Below are 21,512 nucleotides of genomic sequence, written 5' to 3' on the forward strand. Positions count from 1 at the left end.
TGTCTCCCTCTGTCTTCCTGCCCCTCCCCCGTTCATGCTCTGTCTCTGTCTGTCTCAAAAAATAAATAAACGTTAAAAAAAATAAAAAATAAATAAATTGTATCTCGGTTTTGTTTTTATTTTCGTTTTTACTTGAAAATATTTTTATTAAGATCATTGTTTTCCATGAAATGTTACCATGGAAATTTAACTCAACCTAACTAATTCTAGCTCTTGCCCTTACGGACTGTAGCTTTTGCCTTTGTGGGCTTTCTTTTGTGGCTATTACCTCCTCTGTATTTATTTTCCCCAAGTCAAACCTGACTGCTCAGAATCAAGTCTCGCATATCTTAATGTGTGTATTTTTAGCTGATGTCATTTTTCTGTTAATGATTCTAATAAAACAACATGGAGAGAAGATCGTGTGTGCCTTTTTTTTTAACAGGAATTTATCAGAAACCTTTTTTGTTGTATATTTTATTTATTTTGAGAGAGAGAGAGAGAGAGAGAGCAAGTGGGGGAGGGGCAGAGAGAGAGGGAGAGAGAGAATCCCAAGCAGGCTCCGCACTGTCAGCACAGAGCCCAATGCAGGGCTTGAACTCACAGACCATGAGATCATGGCCTGAGCTGAAGTCAAGAGTCAGACGCTTAACCCACTGGGCCACCTAGGTGCCCCGCAAACATCATTCTTAATGGAGAAATGTTGAAATGTTTCCTCTAAGAAGGGGAAAGGAGAGGCCTTCTATTTCCCATTTCTAGCCAACAAATGCTAATGTTTTGGAGAAAGACAGTGATGTATTGCAAGCTTTTCAGGGCGTTTATCCTATGGGATGGGGGAGAATAGGAAACAGAAAGCAACAAAGAAGCAATCAGAGCCATGAAGAGTCTCTCTTTCGCCTCGCTCATCCCTTTTCTCTTTCTGAGGATCAGAACCAGAGTGGAAGCAACAGTCTTTAGAATCACCAATCGGATGATGTTGATCATTCAACTTTAGACCAAGAAGAGGCTTTGGAACATCATCTCCTGGAACAACCCTGTCAATTCACCAGAAAAGAATGTCTGGTCCAGACAAAGTGAAGGAGTTGCCCAAGATCCTACTGCCACTTTGTTGCCATTTTCCTCTCCGGTCCCTAATGTGAGTCCCTTAGGTCCACTGCCAGCGGCTCCAGGTGCACCAGCGACCCTGCCCTGGTGTGAAGAATCACCCATGGAGAGGACAGGCCACATCAGCACCCATAGCATGTCCGGTGGCCCACCTTTTGCTCTGCTGACATCACAAGCAGCATGCTGGGGCTGGTCACGCTTGAATTGTGATGTCAGGGAACAAAACTAGGGGCAGCCTTCGAGGAGGGGGGCCAACTTGATAGGGAGATCAAAACACAGCAGCCGAAGGGAAAGGTGAGAAGGCAGCGGTCAGATCCCAGGAGATGGAGAGGGCTGGGGTGGGGGCACGCGGGACTGATGGGGACCCTCCCAACAGCTGGTGAAGTGGGACCAGGGCTAGGCCGCTGCACCTGAGTGCCTGGGGGTCCTTTTCCATCCCACCGCAGGGCAGCCAAGCCTGTAGCCCTCCCTGACATGCAGAAAGTCTCACGTAAGTACTTGGGCTTCCTGCCTTTCTTCTGAAGGGCCAAAGAAGTGGCTCCTTTCCTTTCCGTTGATGTGATTTCCTTCTGCCCACCCTCTTGCTCGTCCAAGGTTTGTTGCAGGGGTCAGGGCTGGGACACAGAGAACACAATCCCCATGTTATGCCCCGCCCCCCGCCCCCCGCCCCCCCATGGGTTGACCAGTGACACAGTCTCTGTACCCTGTGGGCAGAAGCTGTTTCTATGAGAAGGACTAGTGTACCCCTCCAAGGCCCCTCGGCTCCTGCCGTGGCTTCTTCGTGGCTTTGCTCTATCTTCTCAGGGCCAGTCCAGGACCACAAGCCAGCCCCGCAGCCACCGGCCCAGCCCTCAAGCCCTTCCCACGCTCAGCTCCTGATGAGTAACAGCAGTCTCCTCACGTTTGAGGACCAAGTCCTCTGTCCCATCTGCCTGGAGGTGTTCCGCAACCCGGTCACCACCACCTGCGGGCACAACTTCTGCATGGCCTGCCTCCAAGGTTTCTGGGACCACCTGGCTGCCGTGGGCGAGACACTGTACTGCCCCCAGTGCCGGGAGAGCTTCCCCTCCAGACCGCGCCTCTGCAAGAACGGCATCCTGGAGGAGATGGTGACCTGCTTGGCCCAGGTCAAGGGCCAGACCTTGGGGTCCTCACGGCCCCTGGCCGGGCCCAGGGACGTGCCCTGCGACTTCTGTTCCGCCCAGAAGCTCAAGTCAGTCAAGTCGTGTCTGCAGTGCATGGCCTCCCTGTGCGAGAAGCACCTGAGCAGCCACTTCGAGGACCAGATGTTCCAGGACCACGAGCTGCTGGAGCCCGTGTGGGATCTCAAGAGCCGCCTGTGCCGGAAGCATCGCAAACTGCGGCGGCTGTACTGCCGCACGGAAGGCAGCTGCGTGTGCGGAGCCTGTCTGCTGGAGGAACACAAGAACCACGACACCATCCCCCTGGAGGAGGAACGTGCCAGGAAGGAGGTGAGGTGGAGTGGGGGAGGGGTTGAGGAGGGGTGGGGGGTGGGTAGGAGCGGGACTCGTGGTTCCGGGTCCCTGAAAGTCTTTCACCAGCCCAGGCACACCTTTCCTCGGAGGGAAATCACACAACCATCAAAGTGACAGTCAGGAGGGTGGACATGCCCGTTACATGAGAAAGGCTTGGTAGAAGGACAGAAAAATAATGCTGATTCAAAGGTTCACATGCAACCCAATGTTTATAGCAGCACTGGCAACAATAGCCAAATTATGGAAAGAGCCCAAATGTCCATCAACTGTGGAATGGATAAAGATGATATAATATATAATATATAATGCATATGTATAATATATAATGGAAGATATATATATATATATATATATATATATATAATAGAATGTTGGGGATCAAAAGAATGAAATCTTGCCATTTGCAACAATGTGGATGGAACTAGAGTGTATTATGCTAAGTGAGATAAGTCAGTCAGAGAAAGATAAATATCGTATGATTTCACTATATGTGGAGTTTAAGAAACAAAATTGATGAATATAGGGGAAGGGAAGGAAAAATAAGATAAAAAGAGAGAGGGAAGCAAACCATAAGAGACTCTTAAATACAGAGAACAAACTGAGGGTTCCTGGAGGGAAGGTGTGGGGGAATGGGCTAAATGGGCGATGGGCATTAAGGAGGGCACTCGCTGGGATGAGCACTGGGTGTTACGTGTAAGTGATGAATCACTAAATTCTACTCCTTACACCATTGTTACACTATATGTTAACTAGCTCTGATTTAAATAAAATTTAAAAAAATTTTTAAAGTAATAAAATAACAACAACAACAACAAAACGTTGGTGGGTTTGATGAGCAAGGATCCAAAACTGTATGTATGAGTTCCATGTTAACTTTCTTGCGTAGATAAAGGAAAGGCTGGAAGAAAACCTGTCAAAGTAGAAATATGTCATGTTAGGTTGGGCAGATTCCCTCCTTTTCTCTACTTTCAAATTTTGTTTCATATATGGAAATATTAAACAAAATTAAAATGTGGAAAACCAGATTTGAACTGCTTTTTATAGTGGAACACTTCTATTTCAGGCATTCTATCAAATATATTTGGTAACAGTAATATTTCCACGTAGCCACCCCTTAATGGTCCACTGCAAGGAGCTCCTGAGGGCATATAAGCCAAGTGGCCACACCGTTCAGCTCAGTGGACACTTTGTCCATAGTAAGACGTGGTCAACAAAGCAAGCAGTGGGTTGATGTACAGTCTGGCTTGAGCTGCTCATTTTGTTGTGTGCCAGCAACAATCCACTGGACGGCCACCTGGAACAACACAGTTCTATCACCTGTCATAAACAAGAACATGACTCTTCCCAGAACAGGTGGAGACTGGAGGCTTCTTCACAGAACTTGGGACACGGCGTGTCCCAGGCAGCGCCACCCCAGTGAGGTCTCGCCAGGGCTCCATGTCTGATGTGCCCCTTCTCGACGCACTGCCCCCTCTCAACCCACTGAATACTCTTCAGCCCCTTTTTGTGATCTGAAAGCCCGTGGTCATCACTGTCAGGCACAGAGAACCTGACTCCTAAGAATGGGGAAAGGGCACCTGGGTGGCTCAGGTTAAGCGTCTGACTCTTGATTTTAGCTCAGGTCATGATCTTGGGTTTGTGAGTTCAAGGCCCACATCGGGCTCCATGCTGACAGTGTGGAGCCCGCTTGGGATTCTCTCTCTCTTCCTCTCTCTCTCTCTCTCTCACTCTCATTCCCCCTCTAAAAAAAAAAAAAAAAAACAAGAATGGGGAGAGAGTCTCAGGGAGTGAGAGACCATGAGCAGCATGAGCAGAGGGTAGAAGACCCGGGCCATCTGCCCTTCAGCCCTGCCTTTGTCTCTCATAGAGGCGTCTTAGGAATGTAAGAGGTATGTCTTCTCTGGGCTTGCAGAAGGGTTTCTCCAAGAAGGCCTTGGAGAAGAAAGAATCTCCACCTTTCTGAATCAGGGGCCCTTTCCTCCTCCCCCTGCCTCACCCCAGGTGGAGGTTCGGAAGGTCCAGGCCAGCGTGGAAAACCAGATGCTGATCATCAACTCTGACAGCCAGAGGCACCGGGGGCAGGTGGCCTTTCTCTCGGTAAGGCTGGCCCACCCTCTCCCAGGCCCAGGCTTCCCCCCAGTGCCCTGCATCTGGCTGAGGGGCACTCTCAGGGCCTGGAGTGGATGTCATGGGGCCCAGCAGTTGGCAACAGGATGCCTAGGCAGGTTCCGGGCTATAACAGTAGGGGCCGGGGCTCAGAGATGCCTCTCAACCCACCCTCCACAACCCGCTCCCCGCCCCACCCACAGAAATTGATCCAGACAACACGCGATGAGGTGAACGCCTGCTTCTCAGAGATCATCCAGGAGGTCAAACAGCTGCAGATGAAGGTCTTGGATTTTGTCGAGAAAGAGGAGGCAGCCGCTCTGGGGAAGCTGGGCAGCTCCATCCAGCAGAGCCACAGCCGGCTCCTGAAGCTGGAGGGGGACAGCATCTGGCTCCGCGCCCTGCTCGCCAACAGGAGCGACCAGCAATTCCTGCAGGCGAGCCCCCGCCCCCACTCCTGTCTCTGCCCCAGGCCCCGATCCGAACTCCACTCCTCCTCCACCCCCAGACACACCAGATCTGCTCAGACCTAGGATTAAGCCATCAGCATTCGGGGCTGCAACTCATCATCTATTCTTCTGCCTCGGGGAGCCTCCGAGCTTACCTGGGCTCCCCTGGGCTTACACCAACACCCTTGGCTGCTTACCTGACGTTCCTGCCTTCATGTCCCTGGAACAGAAGGGAGCATACCCTGGGATTCCTGGCATCTGCCACAGTCTAAGTTTCTCCAAATTCTCCCAGACCAGGGATGGGAATGAGACCAGACCGATCCATACAGCCTGGGATGAAAACCCCATTTCCTTCACCAGCCCTGGCCCAGTCCTGCAGCCTGTTGCTGTTGCAAGAGGGTACCAGGCAGGGTCACTGGTGGAGGCGTGCGTGACAGCAACCTTCTCTGAGGGTGGGGCCCAGGGCTACCCAAACCCTGTGCTCGGGAACTCTGAGCAAAGACCTTTCTTCGGCTGATTATCACATCCCCAGCAGATTTCTAAAGCTGTTGCTCACAGCGTCCACCCCTCCACACACACACCCCAGGAAAAATGTGGCAAGGTGTTTCACTAAGCAACTCGAAGCTCAGAAGAAATCGTCCTCCCATTGTTTTCTAATCCACTCTGCTTAATGCACTTTGCCATACTTTTTGGCAAAGCCCTGATCTAAGACATCACAACCAGGGGGGAGGGAGAGAGATGTCCAGGTTTGAAAACCAGCAATTTCTCCACCTGCCCCAAGATTCTGGGCTCGGTGGGGTCCCTGGCATAAGCAGGAGCTCCTGGCATCTGCCTGGGCCCCGGGCTAACGGGTGGTGCTGCTGGCCACTCCCTGCATCCAGGAGTTCCCCAGACTGAAGCACTTTCCCGCCTGCTCGGAAGCCCTGATGAGCACCAACTGCGAGGAGAAGCAGAGCTTTCTCCAGTTGCCGGAGACCCTGGCGGAGCTCCGGACACGGCTGCTGGACGTGGGTCTCAGCTTCATCCATCAGCTCCTCCTGAAGGGTCAGTATCTGGCAGCCTGGGGCCACTGGAGACTCACCTGCCCCCTGGGGGTGGGACTGCCCTGCAGGGCAGTGTTTGGGGTTCCAGGCACTGGTGGAGAGCCCTGCCTGCCCATGTGCACCTTCCCCAGGTGACGCAGCCTCCTGGAAGCCCATGCCCCTCTCTGAAAGGACACTGGGCTGTAAGAGTGTCCTCAGCAAAGCTCCTCAATCTCCTCCAGGCATTAAGATGAACTCCTATGAGTTGCTGCCCTCAGCTGTGGACAGGAAAACACTTCTCAAGTGTGAGTCCTCTGTACCGAGGTCCGAACCTGAGGGTGGGACCCCGGGGGGCCTTGACTTCCCCAGTCCCCTCTCCATTCAGGCCAGGGCACCAGAGAGATGCCAGCACTCTCTTGCCCAGACCTCGTACTTGGGACTGGAGACCTCAGAAGGACTCAGCCTGTGACTTCAAGGCCATGATAGGGAGGGGACTATCCTGTCCCATCCCGTGGGTGGGCAAGGCAGGGCCTTGCCCAGATGCTGGCTCTGCCCCCCTCCCTGGCTCTGGTGTGGCACAACCATTGCCCTCAGCTGGGGGCCTGCCAGTGTCCCCCCACCACCCCACCAGGGTTTAGCCAAGCCAGCTTGGATGACTCTGTCCGTTTCTTCCTCAAGCAAGCTCCCTTTTATTGCTAGGCAATAAATAAATCGAATACATTTGATGCCTAGGCAGCCCCTCTCCTGAGCTGGGCTGGGAGGCAAATCCCAGGGACTTCTCTGAGATATCATGGGTCTCTTTGGTGAACCCCTGAGTCACCTCCTCCAGGAGCCCTTGACCTTCCCTCAATCCCACTCATTCTTGTGTCCTGAGTAAATAAAAAGGGAGATTATGTTAGAGTCTAGTGGGGGGCAGGGAGGAGGAATTGGTTTCTCAGCTACTCTAGAAAGGTAGACCTTTGGACAGCACCCAACTCCTTCCTCCAAAGGAGGTCAGTGACCCGGGGCCAGAGTTGCGGACTGAAAAAAGCAGGGGCGGGGCGGGAAGAGAAGGGCCAATCCCAGGAGATGGGCAGGGGGTGGGAAGCACTTGGTGACTTCTGTGCAGATGCCACGCAGCTTAGCATCCTCTTCGGCAGCCCTGGGGGCCGCTCACCCAAGCTCCCTTACCCCCCACCCCCCACCCCCGCCAGGTTACTGCAACCTGAACTTCGACCCCACCACGGCCAGCGAGGAACTGTTCCTGTTCAAGGAGACCCACTCGGTGCTGAACCTGGGCATCCTTCTGGAGCCCTTCGCCGCGGGCGGCCCCTTCCCCGGCTTCAAGCAGTGGCCGCAGGTGCTGTGCTCGCGCGGCCTGTCCGAGGGCCGCCACTACTGGGAAGCCGAGGTGTCCAACTCGTGGGTGTGCCTGGGCCTCACCTACCGCCGCAGCCCCCCGCTCGGCGGCCGCCCGCGCCGCAACATCGTCTACCTGCTGGGCCGCAACCCGTACTCGTGGTGCCTGGAGTGGGACTCGCTCAAGTTCTCCGTGTGGCACAACAACACGCAGACGGTGCTGCACGGCGGTTACCACCGCACGCTCGGCGTGGCGCTCGACTGCGGCACCGGCTGCCTCTCCTTCTACGGCGTGGCGGGCGGCGTGAGCCTGCTTTACCGCTTCCTCGTCTCCTTCCTGGAGCCGCTCTACCCCGCGGTCATGGTCAGCAGCGGCGCCTCGGTCACGCTCAAGCAGCGCCCCGAGGCGGAGGCGTAGGCGGCAGCCAATAAAGCTGGACTCTAGCGCTGGGCTGGGCCCGCGGGAAGGGGCGCCGGGGACGCGGGCCGCCGGAGGTCGCGGCCCCCGGGTTGAGGGCTGGGGTGGGCGGCGAACCGGCCTCCCGTCCCCCTGACCCGCTGACCCGCTGCCGGGTGTTCCCAGGAATCCTAGGAAACAGGCAGACCCCTCCGTTCCCGCAGCCATGGGAGAAGGGCTTTGAGCCAGGATGGAGTCCCACACCACTCCCCTCCCGTGGGGGGGGGGGGGGGGGAGCGGCCTGGGGACAGTCCGGTGGCCTCCGGAGGGCAGGGGGGAATTCCTGGCCCGGTGCACAGCCTCCGGCTCTATGCCCGCCCCCCCCCCCCCCCCCCCGGCCCATCAGAGGCTCCTGACTTTGGTTCTCCAGGCGAGTCCTGGCTACTCAGCATCAGGGGCCCAGGGACAGATCCCTGTCCCCAAAGGCCTCGCGGGTGGCTGCTTTCTATTCCTCCCCTCCAGGAGGCCAGACTGAGAGTGGCACCTCACGGATGGGTTAGGGGTGTTCTGTCCCAGTTGCTTAACTGCGGGGCTGGGAAGTTAAGCCAAAGAATCCAGGCTGATCTCAGGCCCAGAGAAAAAAGGTGAGGGCCTACTGCCCAGAGCAGGGCCTGTCACACAGCTGGTGTCTCATAGTCTGGGGCGGATGCGGAACTGAGGCTATCCACTCTGCACCATCCCCTGTGTTGCTGCAAGCTGTTTTCCCCAGCCATCTGCCCAGTGCGCTCCACCCCGAGTATAGCACTGCCCAGAAGCAAAGGGGCTGCTTCCTCATCCGGGACCCTGCAATCCCGCCTGTCCAGCAGAGGGTGTGGGAGTCAGCTCCAGAGGCTGGGTCGCACCAGGTTACTGCCTTGCAACCCTGGCAGGAGCATGACTGGAGACTCAGCCCCTCTGGCGAAACCACGGCAGCATTTCCAGCATCAACCAGCCGCTGGTTTCTCTGGTTTCTCAGGTTGAGTCTCTTGGGTTAATGATTGGCTCTGAAAAGGAAATGATACAAGTCAAGGGAGAAAACCCCTGGGGCAGCATAGTCCAGAACCAGGCCTAAAAGCACCCCATGGGTGTGTCCCTGAATTCCATCCCCACCTGGCCTGTTGGAAGAGAAATTAGTGACCCTGGTTTTCCCATCTGGAGAGGTCATTGTGGGGCCAGGGTGGGACCAGGCCCGAAACAGATGTAGGGGGTGCCCTCAAGGTTTCTCAGAGGGAGGCACCCTTTGGCTCTTCTGAGCAAGCTGTGGCTGTGGTTTCTTGCCGACCTTCCTTTCTGGAGCCTTCACTCAGCACCAATTCCAATCAATCCCCGCCCCATCACTCTTATTCCCCCATGGGCTGTTCCCCATGCTGATTGGTAGGAATGAAATGTACACTTTTTCCTCAACGTTCCGGAGCAGCCTTTCATGTCGAAATGCCTTAATCTTGGCTCCCGCCTCCAACCTTCGTTCTCCCTGGTTCAAGGGGCTGCAGGCTCCTGCAGCACCCGGCTGGGGTCCAGAAGTGCTGAGGAGGTGAATGTAGGGTGCAAGCAGACGTGTCTGGGCTAGCTGGCTGCATGGATCTCCGAGTTCTTCCCCATCCAGGAGCTGAGGAAGAGGCTACCCTCGCCAGCTCCTCCCGGGGTACTGTGTGATGCTGGAACCATCCTGACACCCTCAGGCACTTGGCATGAAATCCACATCTGAACTTAATAGGGGTATTTGCTTTCCTAAACAGCTCTTCGTTTGCAGTTCCTGGGCTGCTGGGAATTCACAATGAGAGCGCTGGGGGTCCTCAAATAGTCTTTAGTATTTCGAAAAGCCAACCAGCAAGCCAGCCTGCACATCAGGGGGGCTAGCCAGCAAACCGAAATGTCAGGGTCTCTGCTCCCGGCTCAGCATGCGCCTCGTGGAGGAAATATAGAGGGGTCCTTCCCGGTGCAAGATCAGCCAGTGCTCTTGGATAATCTACGCCTGTGAATCCCACCCCTTCCCTGGAGAGAAGAAGGGAAGACGGGAAGAAGGGAAGAAGAAGGGAAAACGGGAAGAAGGTCTCTCCCTGTGGAGAGACCAGAGAGGGGACCGTCGCTGGAATGCCACCCACACACTTCTCATGCCTTCCTGCTCTGCCTTAGCACTCAACAAATATTTTTTTTTTTATTGTGAATCCGAGCAGGCTATAAACTAGTCTGTCTCCAAGAGTTGCTTCACTTTAAAAATGCCCATGTTGTACCTTACAAAAAGATTGTGTTCTTGTATTACTTGGGTAATTTTAAAATTAATCTTTTTGCATTTTCATAAAAGCAATTTTGCTTTTTTTTTTTAATTTTTTTTTTTTAACGTTTATTCATTTTTGAGACAGAGCATGAATGGGGAAGGGTCAGAGAGAGGGAGACACAGAATCTGAAACAGGCTCCAGGCTCTGAGCTGTCAGCACAGAGCCCGACGCCGGGCTCAAACTCACAGACCGCGAGATCGTGACCTGAGCCGAAGTCAGCCCCCCAACCGACTGAGCCACCCAGGCACCCCAAAGCAATTTTGCTTTTATTTAACAACACATAGCAACTATCATAGGCCAGCCACCATTCATGGCAAATGAAAAGTTCATGGCAAATACGAACTCACATAATCCTCATAACCTTATAAATAGGTATTATCCCCGTTGTGTGGATGAGGAAACTGAGAAGAGATTAAGTGACTTGTCCCATGTCCTTGTCATGAAGGTATATAACTGAGAAGCCAGGATTCAAATCTAAGCTTTTTTTTTTTTTAACCATTATGCTACACCGCCTCTCCCGTACTGCATTTGCTCTAGAAAACTTATACGATATAGTTGTGCACTTTCAAAATGCAAAAAAATTACTTTCAAAATACGAAATTTTTCACTGGCTGCATAACATTACATCCTACAAATCTGTCCTATAGCTTTGGTGGCCTTTTTTTTTTTTTTTTTTTTAAGTATATTTCATCTCTACACCCAATGTGGTGGGTGTGTTCAAACTCAGGACCCTGAGATCAAGAGTCACATGCTCTTTTGACTGAGCCAGCCAGGCACCCCTCCCGTAGCTTTGTTTTGTCTTTGATTCCTTGATTCCCACTGGAGGTGGGTGGCATGCGGAAACCTAGCCAAAGCCACAGATGTTGCCTCCTCCATGTTCAAGTGTGACCCAAACTCAGAGAAGGGTCAAAGCGGAAGGCAAAGGATGCTGGCAGCAGCAATCGTTTCCGTCTCTTCATGCCGTCCCACAGTGTGGGGAGAACAGAAGCAGGACCAGGTGGCAGGAACCTAGGGAAGGAGCCTGAACCCTTCCCACCCCCAAGGAATGGTGTGCTCAGACTGGGTGTAGAAGGGAGAGGATGTCTGTGGGAGCCTCGGGCAGAGTATGCCTGGCATATGGTGGGTACCCAATGGCTGTCGGGAGTATCCCACCCAAGAGAGCATAAGCTCAACTCTGCACGTTCCCTGTGAGGAAGGCCCCTGGTGGTGACCTGAACCAAGACCACCAGCTAAGGAGAGGGGGGCCATCTCCAGCCTGCCCTGCTGGCCCAGTCCCACCCCAACTCCACCCCCCATCTCCTTGCCACAAACATCAGGCTCCAGTAGCCCTCCAAAGCATCTTCCCTCCTGGCCTTTGCTCATACTGTCCCCGCTGCCTGGAGCCCTCTTCCTCATGCCCTTAAGTCCTACTGATCACTTATCAGGTACTGTGGTGGTCCTAAGATGCTCCATGTTCCAAGAAGCCTGTCTTGAACCCCCCTCTCCCTAAGCCAAGTGGGGTTCCCTCCTCTCTGCTCCCATAACACCTCTGCATGGATCCCTGCTGTCATCCATTTGTTTCATGTGTGAATTCTCCATTGGAAGTAGGGGCAGGCTGCATATTTCATGCCTCTGGTGCTTTAAGGGATGCCTGTCAGAGAGCAGGTGCCTAATAAGCATTGACCCAAGGACTGAAGGAAGCTTCTCAGAGCTTGGAGGGTGGGAGGCCACCCAGATCCTTTCCTGGGTCAGGTCAGGCTGGGTGTGACTGTCCTGGCACAGCTGTCACGGACTTCCTTCTCTTCCCTCTGCCATCCTTTTGCGAAGTTAAGTCTGTTCACGCCCTGCATCCAGGCGGAAGCAAAGCACCTTCCTGTTATTCCTCCATTTGCTTCCACTTTCAACCTTCCCTGTATTTATTATTTGTTTTTATTTTCGAGAGAGGGAGAGCAAGGGAGGGGCAGAGAGGGGAGCAGGACAGAGGATCCAAAGCAGGCTCTGCGCTGACACTAGTGAGCCCAATGCAAGGCTGGAACTCAAGAACCGCGAGATCATGACCTGAGTCAAAGTTGGACGCTCAATGGACTGAGACACCCAGGTGCCCCTCAACCTTGCCTTTAGCCTGAAGATTCTTTGAGGCTGAGTCTCCTCCAGCAAGTGTGCGAAGATGAGAAACACATACCTCTCCCAGCCTTTGTTTCCTGATGGATAGGGATACCATTCATATTTGCTAAAGATGATACAACTCCCAGTACTTCTCAAACCAAGCAGCGGGGAAACGTGCATTTTGAGCAGGGCCAGGACTAGGGTGAAGAAGTAAGGGATTCACCTCAGGCACAAAATTTAAGAAAAGGGTCAAAAAGACTCAGTAATCAACATTAATATTTGGGGCGCCTGGGTGGCTCAGTCAGTTGAGCCTCCAACTCTTGATTTCTGCTCAGGTCATGATCTCGCGGTGCCCCACATCAGCCTCTGCTCTGGGTGTGGAGCTTGCTTGAGAGTCTCTCTCTTCCTCTCCCTCTGCCCCTCCCCTGCCCAAGCATACGGTTGCATGCACGCACCCTCTCGAAAAAAAAAAAAAAAAAGGATAAATATTTTAATGCAATATTTTACAAAATCAAAATGAATGCAAAAATCTATGATGAACAGATTATCAAAATTGTAAATAAAGGCCAGATCTGACCCAGGACTTGCAGCACCTGCTTTGTAACCCCTCAGACTAAGCCTGGCCCTGATTCTGACAAAATTTTATCCATGAAACTAGATGATTCCATTGGCCATAATTTGTTGATCTGATTGTCTATAATTATTGTTTTAAATTACTTACCTTGATTACTGAATTCTGTTGGTATCCCTGTAAAATTTGTGCCCCAGGCAAGTGATTCACTCACCTCACCCTACCTAGATGGGCACTTTGCGTAGCTAAACTGAGTAGCTGGACCAGGGGGAGGTGTCACGGATGTCAAATATCCTGCAAGGCTCAGAAGAGCCATCCCTGGGGGCGCCTGGGTGGCTCAGTCGGTTAAGCATCCCACTTCGGCTCAGGTCATGATCTTGTAGTTTGCAGGTTCAACCCCCCCGCATTGGGCTCTGTGCTGACAGCTCAGAGCCTGGAGCCTGCTTCAGATTCTGTCTCCATCTCTCTCTGCCCCTTCCCAGCTCCTTCTCTCTCTCTCTTAAATATAAATAAAACATTTAAAATTTTTTTTAAAAAAAGAAGAGCCATCCCCAAATACCCCTGTTGTTAGCAGTATATATATGTGCACAGATACTTCAAGTCAAAAGTTAAATAACATTCATTTAGTTGTTCACTCTTGCCAAAATCAGTAATAAAGTGTCAGAAGCCCAAGGGCACCCATTAAAAGGTTTTTGGTTCCCTGCCAAGTGTTTCTGGAAGCTGATTCTTCCTCATTTACAACTAGATTCTTCCTGCCTGGACAACGTGTGCCTTAGTGCTTTTGTGTTTCACACGTAGTTGGAGAGGACACTCGTGGTTAGCATTCTGCCCGGTTTGTTCCAATGTTCCACAAATGACCTCTGAGTGGCTCTTGCCAAGTGTGGCAAGACAAGTGGGAGGAAACCCAGGACAGAATGATGGCCCGAGGAGTTTCAAGGAGGGAGGGGTCAGCGGGGTCAGACACTTGAGGCAGGTGGGGACGAAACAGGTCCATTGGATGTGATGACATGAAAATGATCAGAAGGGGCAGAAGTTCAGCTTCTGAAGACGGAGGGAGGAAGGGAACGTGTGGAAAAGGACCTAGTGGGAGGAGACGCTTTTCATTTCAAGTTGGACTGTGGAGGGGGCTGGGGCAGGAGCTGGAGGGGAATATGAGTTTAAGGAGGATACATTGTTGGCTTGCTTTCATTTTAGGAGAGACCTGAGCTTGTTTAAATGCCAATCTTGCACAACAGCCTATCAGCATGATGATTCAGAATTCCTCCGGGTAGATTTGCAACCCCCCAGGAATTTTAGATTTAGCAGGAAACACTAAAGCCCGCACGGTTCCCACAGGAAGGAGACTAAGGTGCAGAAGGGGCAGGCCAGGAGCACCAGGGAAGATGTCTTGGAGGAGATGGGCCCCGGGCAGCACCCTGAGGATGGGTGACTCCATCAGGCCACGGATGCATCCTGGGCAACTGTACTGGGTTGAATAGTGCCCCCCCCAACTCGTATCCACCCAGAACCTCAGAATGTGACTTTATTTGGAAATAAGGTCTTCACAGAGGTAATTAGTTAAGATAAGGTTATACTGGAGTATGGCAGGCCCTGATCCAATGACCAGCGTCTTTCTTTTTAAAATTTTTTTAAAAGTTTATTTACCTATTTTGAGAGAGAGAGAGAGAGAGAGAGAGAGAGAGAGAGCAAGCAGGGGAGGGGTAGAGAGAGAGAGAGAGAGAGAGTCCCAAACAGGTTCCACACCGGCAGTGTGGAGCCTGATGCGGGGCTCGAACTCAAGAACCGTGAAATCATAACCTGAGCCGAAACCAAGAGTCGGATGCTTAACCAACTGAGCCATCCAGACGCCCCTTGATCTCAGGCTTCTGACCAATGAACTGTGAGAGAATACATTTCTGTTGTCTTAAGCCCAGCCGGTTTGTGGTCCTTTATTATGGCAGCTCCAAGAAACCAACACAGGACATATTGAAGGCTATGTGTTGGGTGCTCTGCCTGGCGCTGGAGATACCAAAGCAGATAATCCCTGAGGTGGTCCTGGCTCTCTGGAGGCTGTGACCTCAGGGGCCACCAGGGACGACTCTCTAGAAGAGGTGGCACTTAGTCTCTGTCTGTCATTATAAACAGTGGGAGTTATCCAGGGTAGGGGGGTAGTGCCTGTGTGGAAACAGGGAGGTGACCAAGCTCTACTCAAGAATGGAGCAAAAGAAGGGAAGGGGCCAGCAAGGGACAAGGGGCCAGCAGAGATCTGAACTTGATTCCGGTGTGCTCTGGGCACCGTGGAGGAAGGCCCTTCTGGAAGTGGCATGGTTCGGTTTGCATGATCAAGGCCAGGTGGGAGTGAGAGAGAAAGCCCCTGGAGACTAAGTGAGGGCACCAGCAGGGGAAGTAAGTAAGGGCAGGAACCCACTTGTGGTGGGGTTGATGAAGAGATGAATCCAGTGGGTGAGCTATAGGCCTGTGGGCTGGGAGTATCAGGAAATGGCTGTCAGTCCGGAGCCCTGCCAAGGTGTGGGCACAGCGGTCCGGGAACTCAAAGCCAGGGAAGGCGTTCAGGTACAGCACCTGAGTAAGTGGGTGCTTTTGGAAGATGAATCTGGCGGTCCAGGCAGGGAGGCTGAGTAGAGAGATCCTATCAAGACTCAGTGTCTGCTGCGTAGGCCCAATGTGGGCTCAGCATCAGAAGGAGAGAAGGCATACAAACAAGATGGGAGAGAGGAAAGTCAGCCGAATTAACGATTAGCTGGATATGATGATGGAGGTGAAGGGGAGGGAGGGAGGCCCAGGCCCAAGTCAGAGAATAGAGATGAGGCCTGGTCTGAAGAGGCAGATGGCAAAGACGGAGTGGGGACAGGCTGACTTGGGTTGACAGTGGGAAAATCACAAGGACAGGGGCCTGGAGCTCTGGAGGGATGGGGGCCAGGCTGGAGGAGGAGAGTCTGGGTAAGAGACAAGGAGGAAGCAGGAGGAAGAAAGAGGGGACTCAAGATGAGGGAGTGTCAGGGCGCCTGGGTGGCTCAGTCGGTTGAGCATCTGCCTTCGGCTCACGTCATCATTTCATGGGTTCGTGAGTTTGAGCCCTGAGTCGGGCTCTGTGCTGACAGCTCAGGGTCTGGAGCCTGGTTCGGATTCTGTGTCTCCCTTTCTCTCTGCTCCACCGCTGCTCATGCTCTGTTTCTCTCTCAAAAATAAAGACTAAAAAAAAGTCTTTTTTAAAAGATGAGGGAGTATCACCAAAGCCAAGGGAGACCCCCCACAACATCCCCCTCCTAGGCTAGGAGAGAGCAAAGGCAGTATTTGGGGAGTGTGCCGTATCTAGGCCAGGGCTCTAGAAGTGCCTGCCTGCCTGATTTATGATCATCACCCCTTCCCACACACCTGAAATCAGGGCAGGGCTTAGCACAGCAACAATCCCAAGTCAGGGGATATGAGGTCACCTGTGGTTCCTCGTGTTCTGCTTCCCAGACCAGCCTCGGCATTAGGCAACATGTTGCCCCTGAGTGGGAGAGAGCAAGACATCTGTCACCTGGGAAGTGTGGGCTGGAGCAGAGTTGGGGAGTGGGAGCAGTGAGTGCCCAACATCACGGCCAGCATCTATGAACAGTTCCAGAACAGACTGTGCCCATCAGATCTGAATTCAGAGGGTCTTTGGGCAAACAGCCAGCTGGGTGGCATGGCCTAGACCTCCACGGCCAGCTGACAAGCTGCCACATGCCCTGAGCAGAGTAGGGCAACAAGCAGAAGGGGTGAAGAGGAGAAAGTCTAGAGAAGCCGCCTGAGCAGTGGTGGAGAAGGGAAGGAGCTGTAAACAAGAAGGCAGTGAAGGGGCCCTGCCACCAGCAGTGCCCAGGGGAGGCCAGACAGGTTGTCCCCATTGTCCCGGCAGAGGGTACTCTGGCCATGCCAGGGACACCACAGGGTCACAGCCAGAGGCCAAGAGCTGGGGGGAGGGGCAGAGAGACCAAGACCCCATCCTGGAACTTTTAAGTACATAAAATTTTTTTCCAATTTATTTATTTTGAGAGATAGAGAGTGAGTGGGGGAAGGGCAGAAAGAGAAAGAGAGAGACACACAGAGAGAGAGAGAGAGAGAGAGAGAGAGTCCCACGAAGGCTCCGCACTGCCAGTGCAGAGCCTGACGTGGGCTCATTCTCACGAACCGTGAGATCATGATCCTAGTGGAGACCAAGAGCCGAACACTCAACCAAATGAGCCACCCAGAAGCCCCTTAAAATGTTTTTAAAGAAACCCAGGCTGTGGGCTTGGGGTGTTAAGAGCCGGGAATGGAGGAGTGACCTGGAGGGGCAATTCTTTATTCAGCCAATGAGGCAGTACCTGGACAGCACTCCATACACATCGACCCTTCTCATAGCTCTTATAATCCTGTGTTATGCACTGTGCTAAGGGCTGGGGAGGCACTGATCATCCAGCACGAAAGCTCCTAAGCTTCAAGGAGCTTAGTGGGAGGCACACAGCACTCAGTGGGATTAATGCCTCAAACTGTGAGGTCTGAAAGGCCTTCTTGGAGGAAAGAGCTTCTTTTTTTTTTTTTTTTTTTCTTATATTTTATTTTATTTTTTTAATTTACATCCAAATTAGTTAGCAGATAGTGCAACAACGAATTCAGGAGTAGATTCCTTAATGTCCCTTACCCATTTAGCCCCTCCCCCCTCCCGCAACCCCTCCAGTAACCCTCTGTTCTCCGTATTTAGGAGACTCTTATGTTTTGTCCCCCTCCCTGTTTTTATATTATTTTTGCTTCCCTTCCCTTGTGTTTATCTGTTCTGTGTCTTAAGGTTCTCATATGAGTGAAGTCATATGTTAGTTGTCTTTCTCTGACTAATTTCGCTTAGCATAATACCCTCCAGTTCCATCCACGTAGTTGCCAATGGCAAGATTTCATTCTTTTTGATTGCCGAGTAATACTCCACTGTATATATATACCACATCTTCTTTATCCATTCATCCATCGGTGGACATTTGGGCTCTTTCCATACTTTGGCTATTGCTGATGGCGCTGCTATAAACATGGGGGTGCATGTGTCCTTTCGAAACAGCACACCTCTATCCCGTGGATAAATGCCTAGTAGTGCAATTTCTGGGTTGTAGGGTAGTTCTATTTTTAACTTTTTGAGGAACATCCATACTGTTTTCCAGAGTGGCTGCACCAGCTTGCATTCCCACCAGCAAGGCAAAAGAGATCCTCTTTCTCCACATCCTTGCCAACATCTGTTGTTGCCTGAGTTGTTAATGTTAGCCATTCTGACAGGTGTAAAGTGGTATCTCATTGTGGTTTTGATTTGTATTCCCTGATGATGAGTGATGTTGAGCATTTTTTCATGTGTTGGTTGGCCATCTGGATGTCTTCTTTGGAGAAGTGTCTATTCATGTCTTTTGCCCATTTCTTCACTGGATTATTTGGTTTTTGGGTGTTGAGTTTGGTAAGTTCTCTATAGATTTTGGATACTAACCCTTTATCTGATATGTCGTTTGCAAATATCTTCTCCCATTCCGTTGGTTGACTTTTAGTTTTGCTGATTATTTCCTTCATTGTGCAGAAGCTTTTTATTATGATAAGGTCCCAGTAGTTCATTTTTGCTTTCGTTTCCTTTGCCTCTGGAGACGTGTTGAGTAAGAAGTTGCTGCGGCCAAGATCAAAGAGGTTTTTGCCTGCTTTCTCCCCGAGGATTTTGTTGGCTTCCTGTCTTACTTTTAGGTCTTTCATCCATTTTGAGTTTATTTTTGTGTACAGTGTAAGAAAGTGGTCCAGGTTGATTTTTCTGCATGTCGCTGTCCAGTTTTCCCAGCACCACTTGCTGAAGAGACTGTGTTTATCCCATTGGGTATTCTTTCCTGCTTTGTCAAAAATCAGTTGGCCATACGTTTGTGGGTCCATTTCTGGGTTCTCTATTCTGTTCCATTGATCTGAGTGTCTGTTTTTATGCCAGTACCATACTGTCTTGATGATTACAGCTTTGTAATACGGCTTGAAGTCTGGGATTGTGATGCCTCCTGCTTTGGTTTTCTTTTTCAAGATGGCTTTGGCTATTCGGGGTCTTTTCTGGTTCCATACAAATTTTAGGATTGTTTGTTCTAACTCTGTGAAGATATGCTGGTGTTATTTTGATAGGTATTGCATTGAATATGTAGATTGCTTTGGGTAGTGTTGACATTTTAACAATATTTGTTCTTTTTATCCAGGGTCATGGAATATTTTTCCTTTTTTTGTGTGTCTTCTTCAATTTCTTTCATAAGCCTTCTATAGTTTTCAGTGTATAGATTTTTCGTCTCTTCGGTTAGATTTATTCCTAGGTATTTTATGGGTTTTGGTGCAATTGTAAATGGGATCGATTCCATGATTTCTCTTTCTGTTGCTTCATTGTTGGTGTATAGGAATGCAACCGATTTCTGTGCGTTGATTTCATATCCTGCAACTTTGCTGAATTCATGAATCAGTTCTAACAGTTTTTTGGTGGAATCTTTTGGGTTTTCCAGATAGAGTATCATGTCATCTGCGAGGAGTGAAAGTTTGACCTCCTCCTGGCCAATTTGGATGCCTTTTATTTCTTTGTGTTGTCTGATTGCAAAGCCTAAGACTTCCAATACTATGTTGAATAACAGTGGCAAGAGTGGACATCCCTGTCTTTTTCCTGACCTTAGGGGGAAAGCTCTCAGTTTTTCCCTATTGAGGATGATATTAGCATCGGGTCTTTCATATATGGCTTTTATGCTCTCAAGGTATGCTGCTTCTATCCCTATTTTCTTGAGGGTTTTTATCAAGAAAGGATGCTGCATTTTTGTCAAATGCTTTCTCTGCATCTATTGAGAGGATCATGTGGTTCTTGTCCTTTCTTTTATCGATGTGATGAATCACTTTGATTGTTTGCAGATATTGAACCAGCCCTGCATCCCAGGTATAAATCCCACTTGGTCGTGGTGAATAATTTTTTTAATGTATTGTTGGATGGAGGAAAGAGCTTCTAAGCTGACACCTGAAGACCAACCGGGAACCAATCAGTTAAAGACAAGGCTCCTCGAAACAGTGTTCCAGGGAGAGTGAACAACCATGCACATGCAAAGATCTCAGGGGGTTTGACCAAACAGCGACAAAATGTGGTGGTGGCTGCTATCATTACTGATATATGGCAATGGTGCTATTAACTGATTACTTACTATTAATTCCTGAAGATTTATGATTTTGAGCAAGTGCTTCCCTCTCTCTTTGAGCAGATGCCTCAGTTCCCTTATCTGTAGGATGATGACCCTTCCAACTCTGTCCTTGGTCACCCACTCCTTATTGACAGCTGTCATAGGCCCTAACAACACAGGACCTGAAACTAGGCTGTGCACTTAGACCAGCACTTAGGGGACAGTCACAGAGGAAGGCTGGGGAAGGTGTAGAGAATGTCTGAGAGCCCCAGACACTGGCTCTGAGCTCTGCAGCCACTGTGACCATGCCCCAGCCTGGAGGAAACCTCAGCGTGGAAAGGCACTCAGGATCCAGGGTGGTGGAAGGAGTGTGCCCACAGCTGTATAAATTTTATCTTGATGAAGCAGAGGTCAAATGTAAGGGTGGAGGTCCCCAGAGGACAGTGAGATCCTGGGGCAAAGAGAGGGTAGGAGCTTCCAGGAAATCCCTGGGTATTGAGATGCTGGATCCCACCAGAGTACCCAGGGATGGGGTGGAGGGCTGTATCCTGCCTGTTCTGAGTACCCAGGGGCAGGAACTGCCACTGACAGGACTAAGCCAGGCTGAGATGAGGGGTGCTGAGATGGTGCAGACCCCTGAGTATGATCCCCTCAGTCTCCCATACCAGACCCCCCAAGGCTTGAGACCATCCCTAGAGGACCAAGGATGCACTTTAATGGATCCCATCCCCTCCTCCCAGTGTTTGCATCTAAGGAAATTCAGGCTAAGCTAAATGACCCCTCATGTAAGAGCCAATCCCAGCACTGAGACCGCTGGCAAGAAATGAGACATAGGCACAGTGATGATATGTGTCCAAGATGTACCTTATAACTAATACAGGCATCTCCTACACAATTCACCCAGAAGTTAAGGCAGCTTAGGGTGGGTGAAGTGGTATCTCATGGTGGTTTCGATTTGCGTTTCCTTGATGACTAATGCTGTTGAGCATCTTTTCAAGTGCTTGTTGACCATTTGTATGTCTTCTTTGGAGAAATGTCTACTCAGACCTTTTACCCATTTTTTAATGAGGTTATTTGTCTTTTGGTTGTTGGGTTATATGTGTTCTTTGCATATTCTAGATACAAGTTCTTTCTCGGCTATATTATTGCAAATATTTTCTCCCATTCTGAGGGGTATCTTTTCACTTTCCTGATAGTGTTTTGGCACACAAAAGTGTTTAATTATTTTTTTAATTTATTTTTTTATTTTCATTTATTTATTTATTTATTTATTTTTATTTACTTATTTTATTTATTTATTTATTTATTTACTTATTTTTGAGAGAAAGAGAGAAAGTTGGGGAGAGGCAGAGAGAGGGAGACCAAGGATCTGAAGCCGGCTCCAGGCTGACAGCCGAGAGCCCCACTGGAGGGCTCAAACTTGAGAACTGAGAGATCACGACCTAAGTCAGAGGCAGATGCTTAACCACTGAGTCACCCAGGTGCCCCGATGATCCTTTTTTAAA

General features: G+C 50.8%; 1 protein-coding gene across 10 annotated transcripts; it reads left to right on the forward strand.

Moving 5' to 3' along the window:
- Positions 1-647: 647 nt before the first annotated feature.
- On the forward strand, positions 648-7,938 carry LOC123604532 (E3 ubiquitin/ISG15 ligase TRIM25-like). Of its 10 annotated transcripts, none has more exons than XM_045490803.1 (8): positions 648-1,377; positions 1,460-1,573; positions 1,894-2,555; positions 4,581-4,676; positions 4,889-5,122; positions 6,016-6,178; positions 6,309-6,461; positions 7,350-7,938. In XM_045490803.1, the coding sequence occupies exons 2-8, from the start codon at positions 1,558-1,560 to the stop codon at positions 7,910-7,912; spliced, it is 1,887 nt and encodes a 628-aa protein (XP_045346759.1). In that variant the 5' UTR covers positions 648-1,377; positions 1,460-1,557; the 3' UTR covers positions 7,913-7,938. The 10 variants fall into 10 exon arrangements, with proteins under 10 accessions (XP_045346759.1, XP_045346758.1, XP_045346760.1 ...); XM_045490802.1 differs by having other exon boundaries at positions 1,530-1,573; positions 1,888-2,555; XM_045490804.1 differs by having other exon boundaries at positions 1,530-1,573.
- The last annotated feature ends 13,574 nt before the right edge of the window (positions 7,939-21,512 follow it).

Source organism: Leopardus geoffroyi, chromosome E1 (genome assembly GCF_018350155.1).
Source record: "Leopardus geoffroyi isolate Oge1 chromosome E1, O.geoffroyi_Oge1_pat1.0, whole genome shotgun sequence".
Taxonomy (NCBI): domain Eukaryota; kingdom Metazoa; phylum Chordata; class Mammalia; order Carnivora; family Felidae; genus Leopardus; species Leopardus geoffroyi.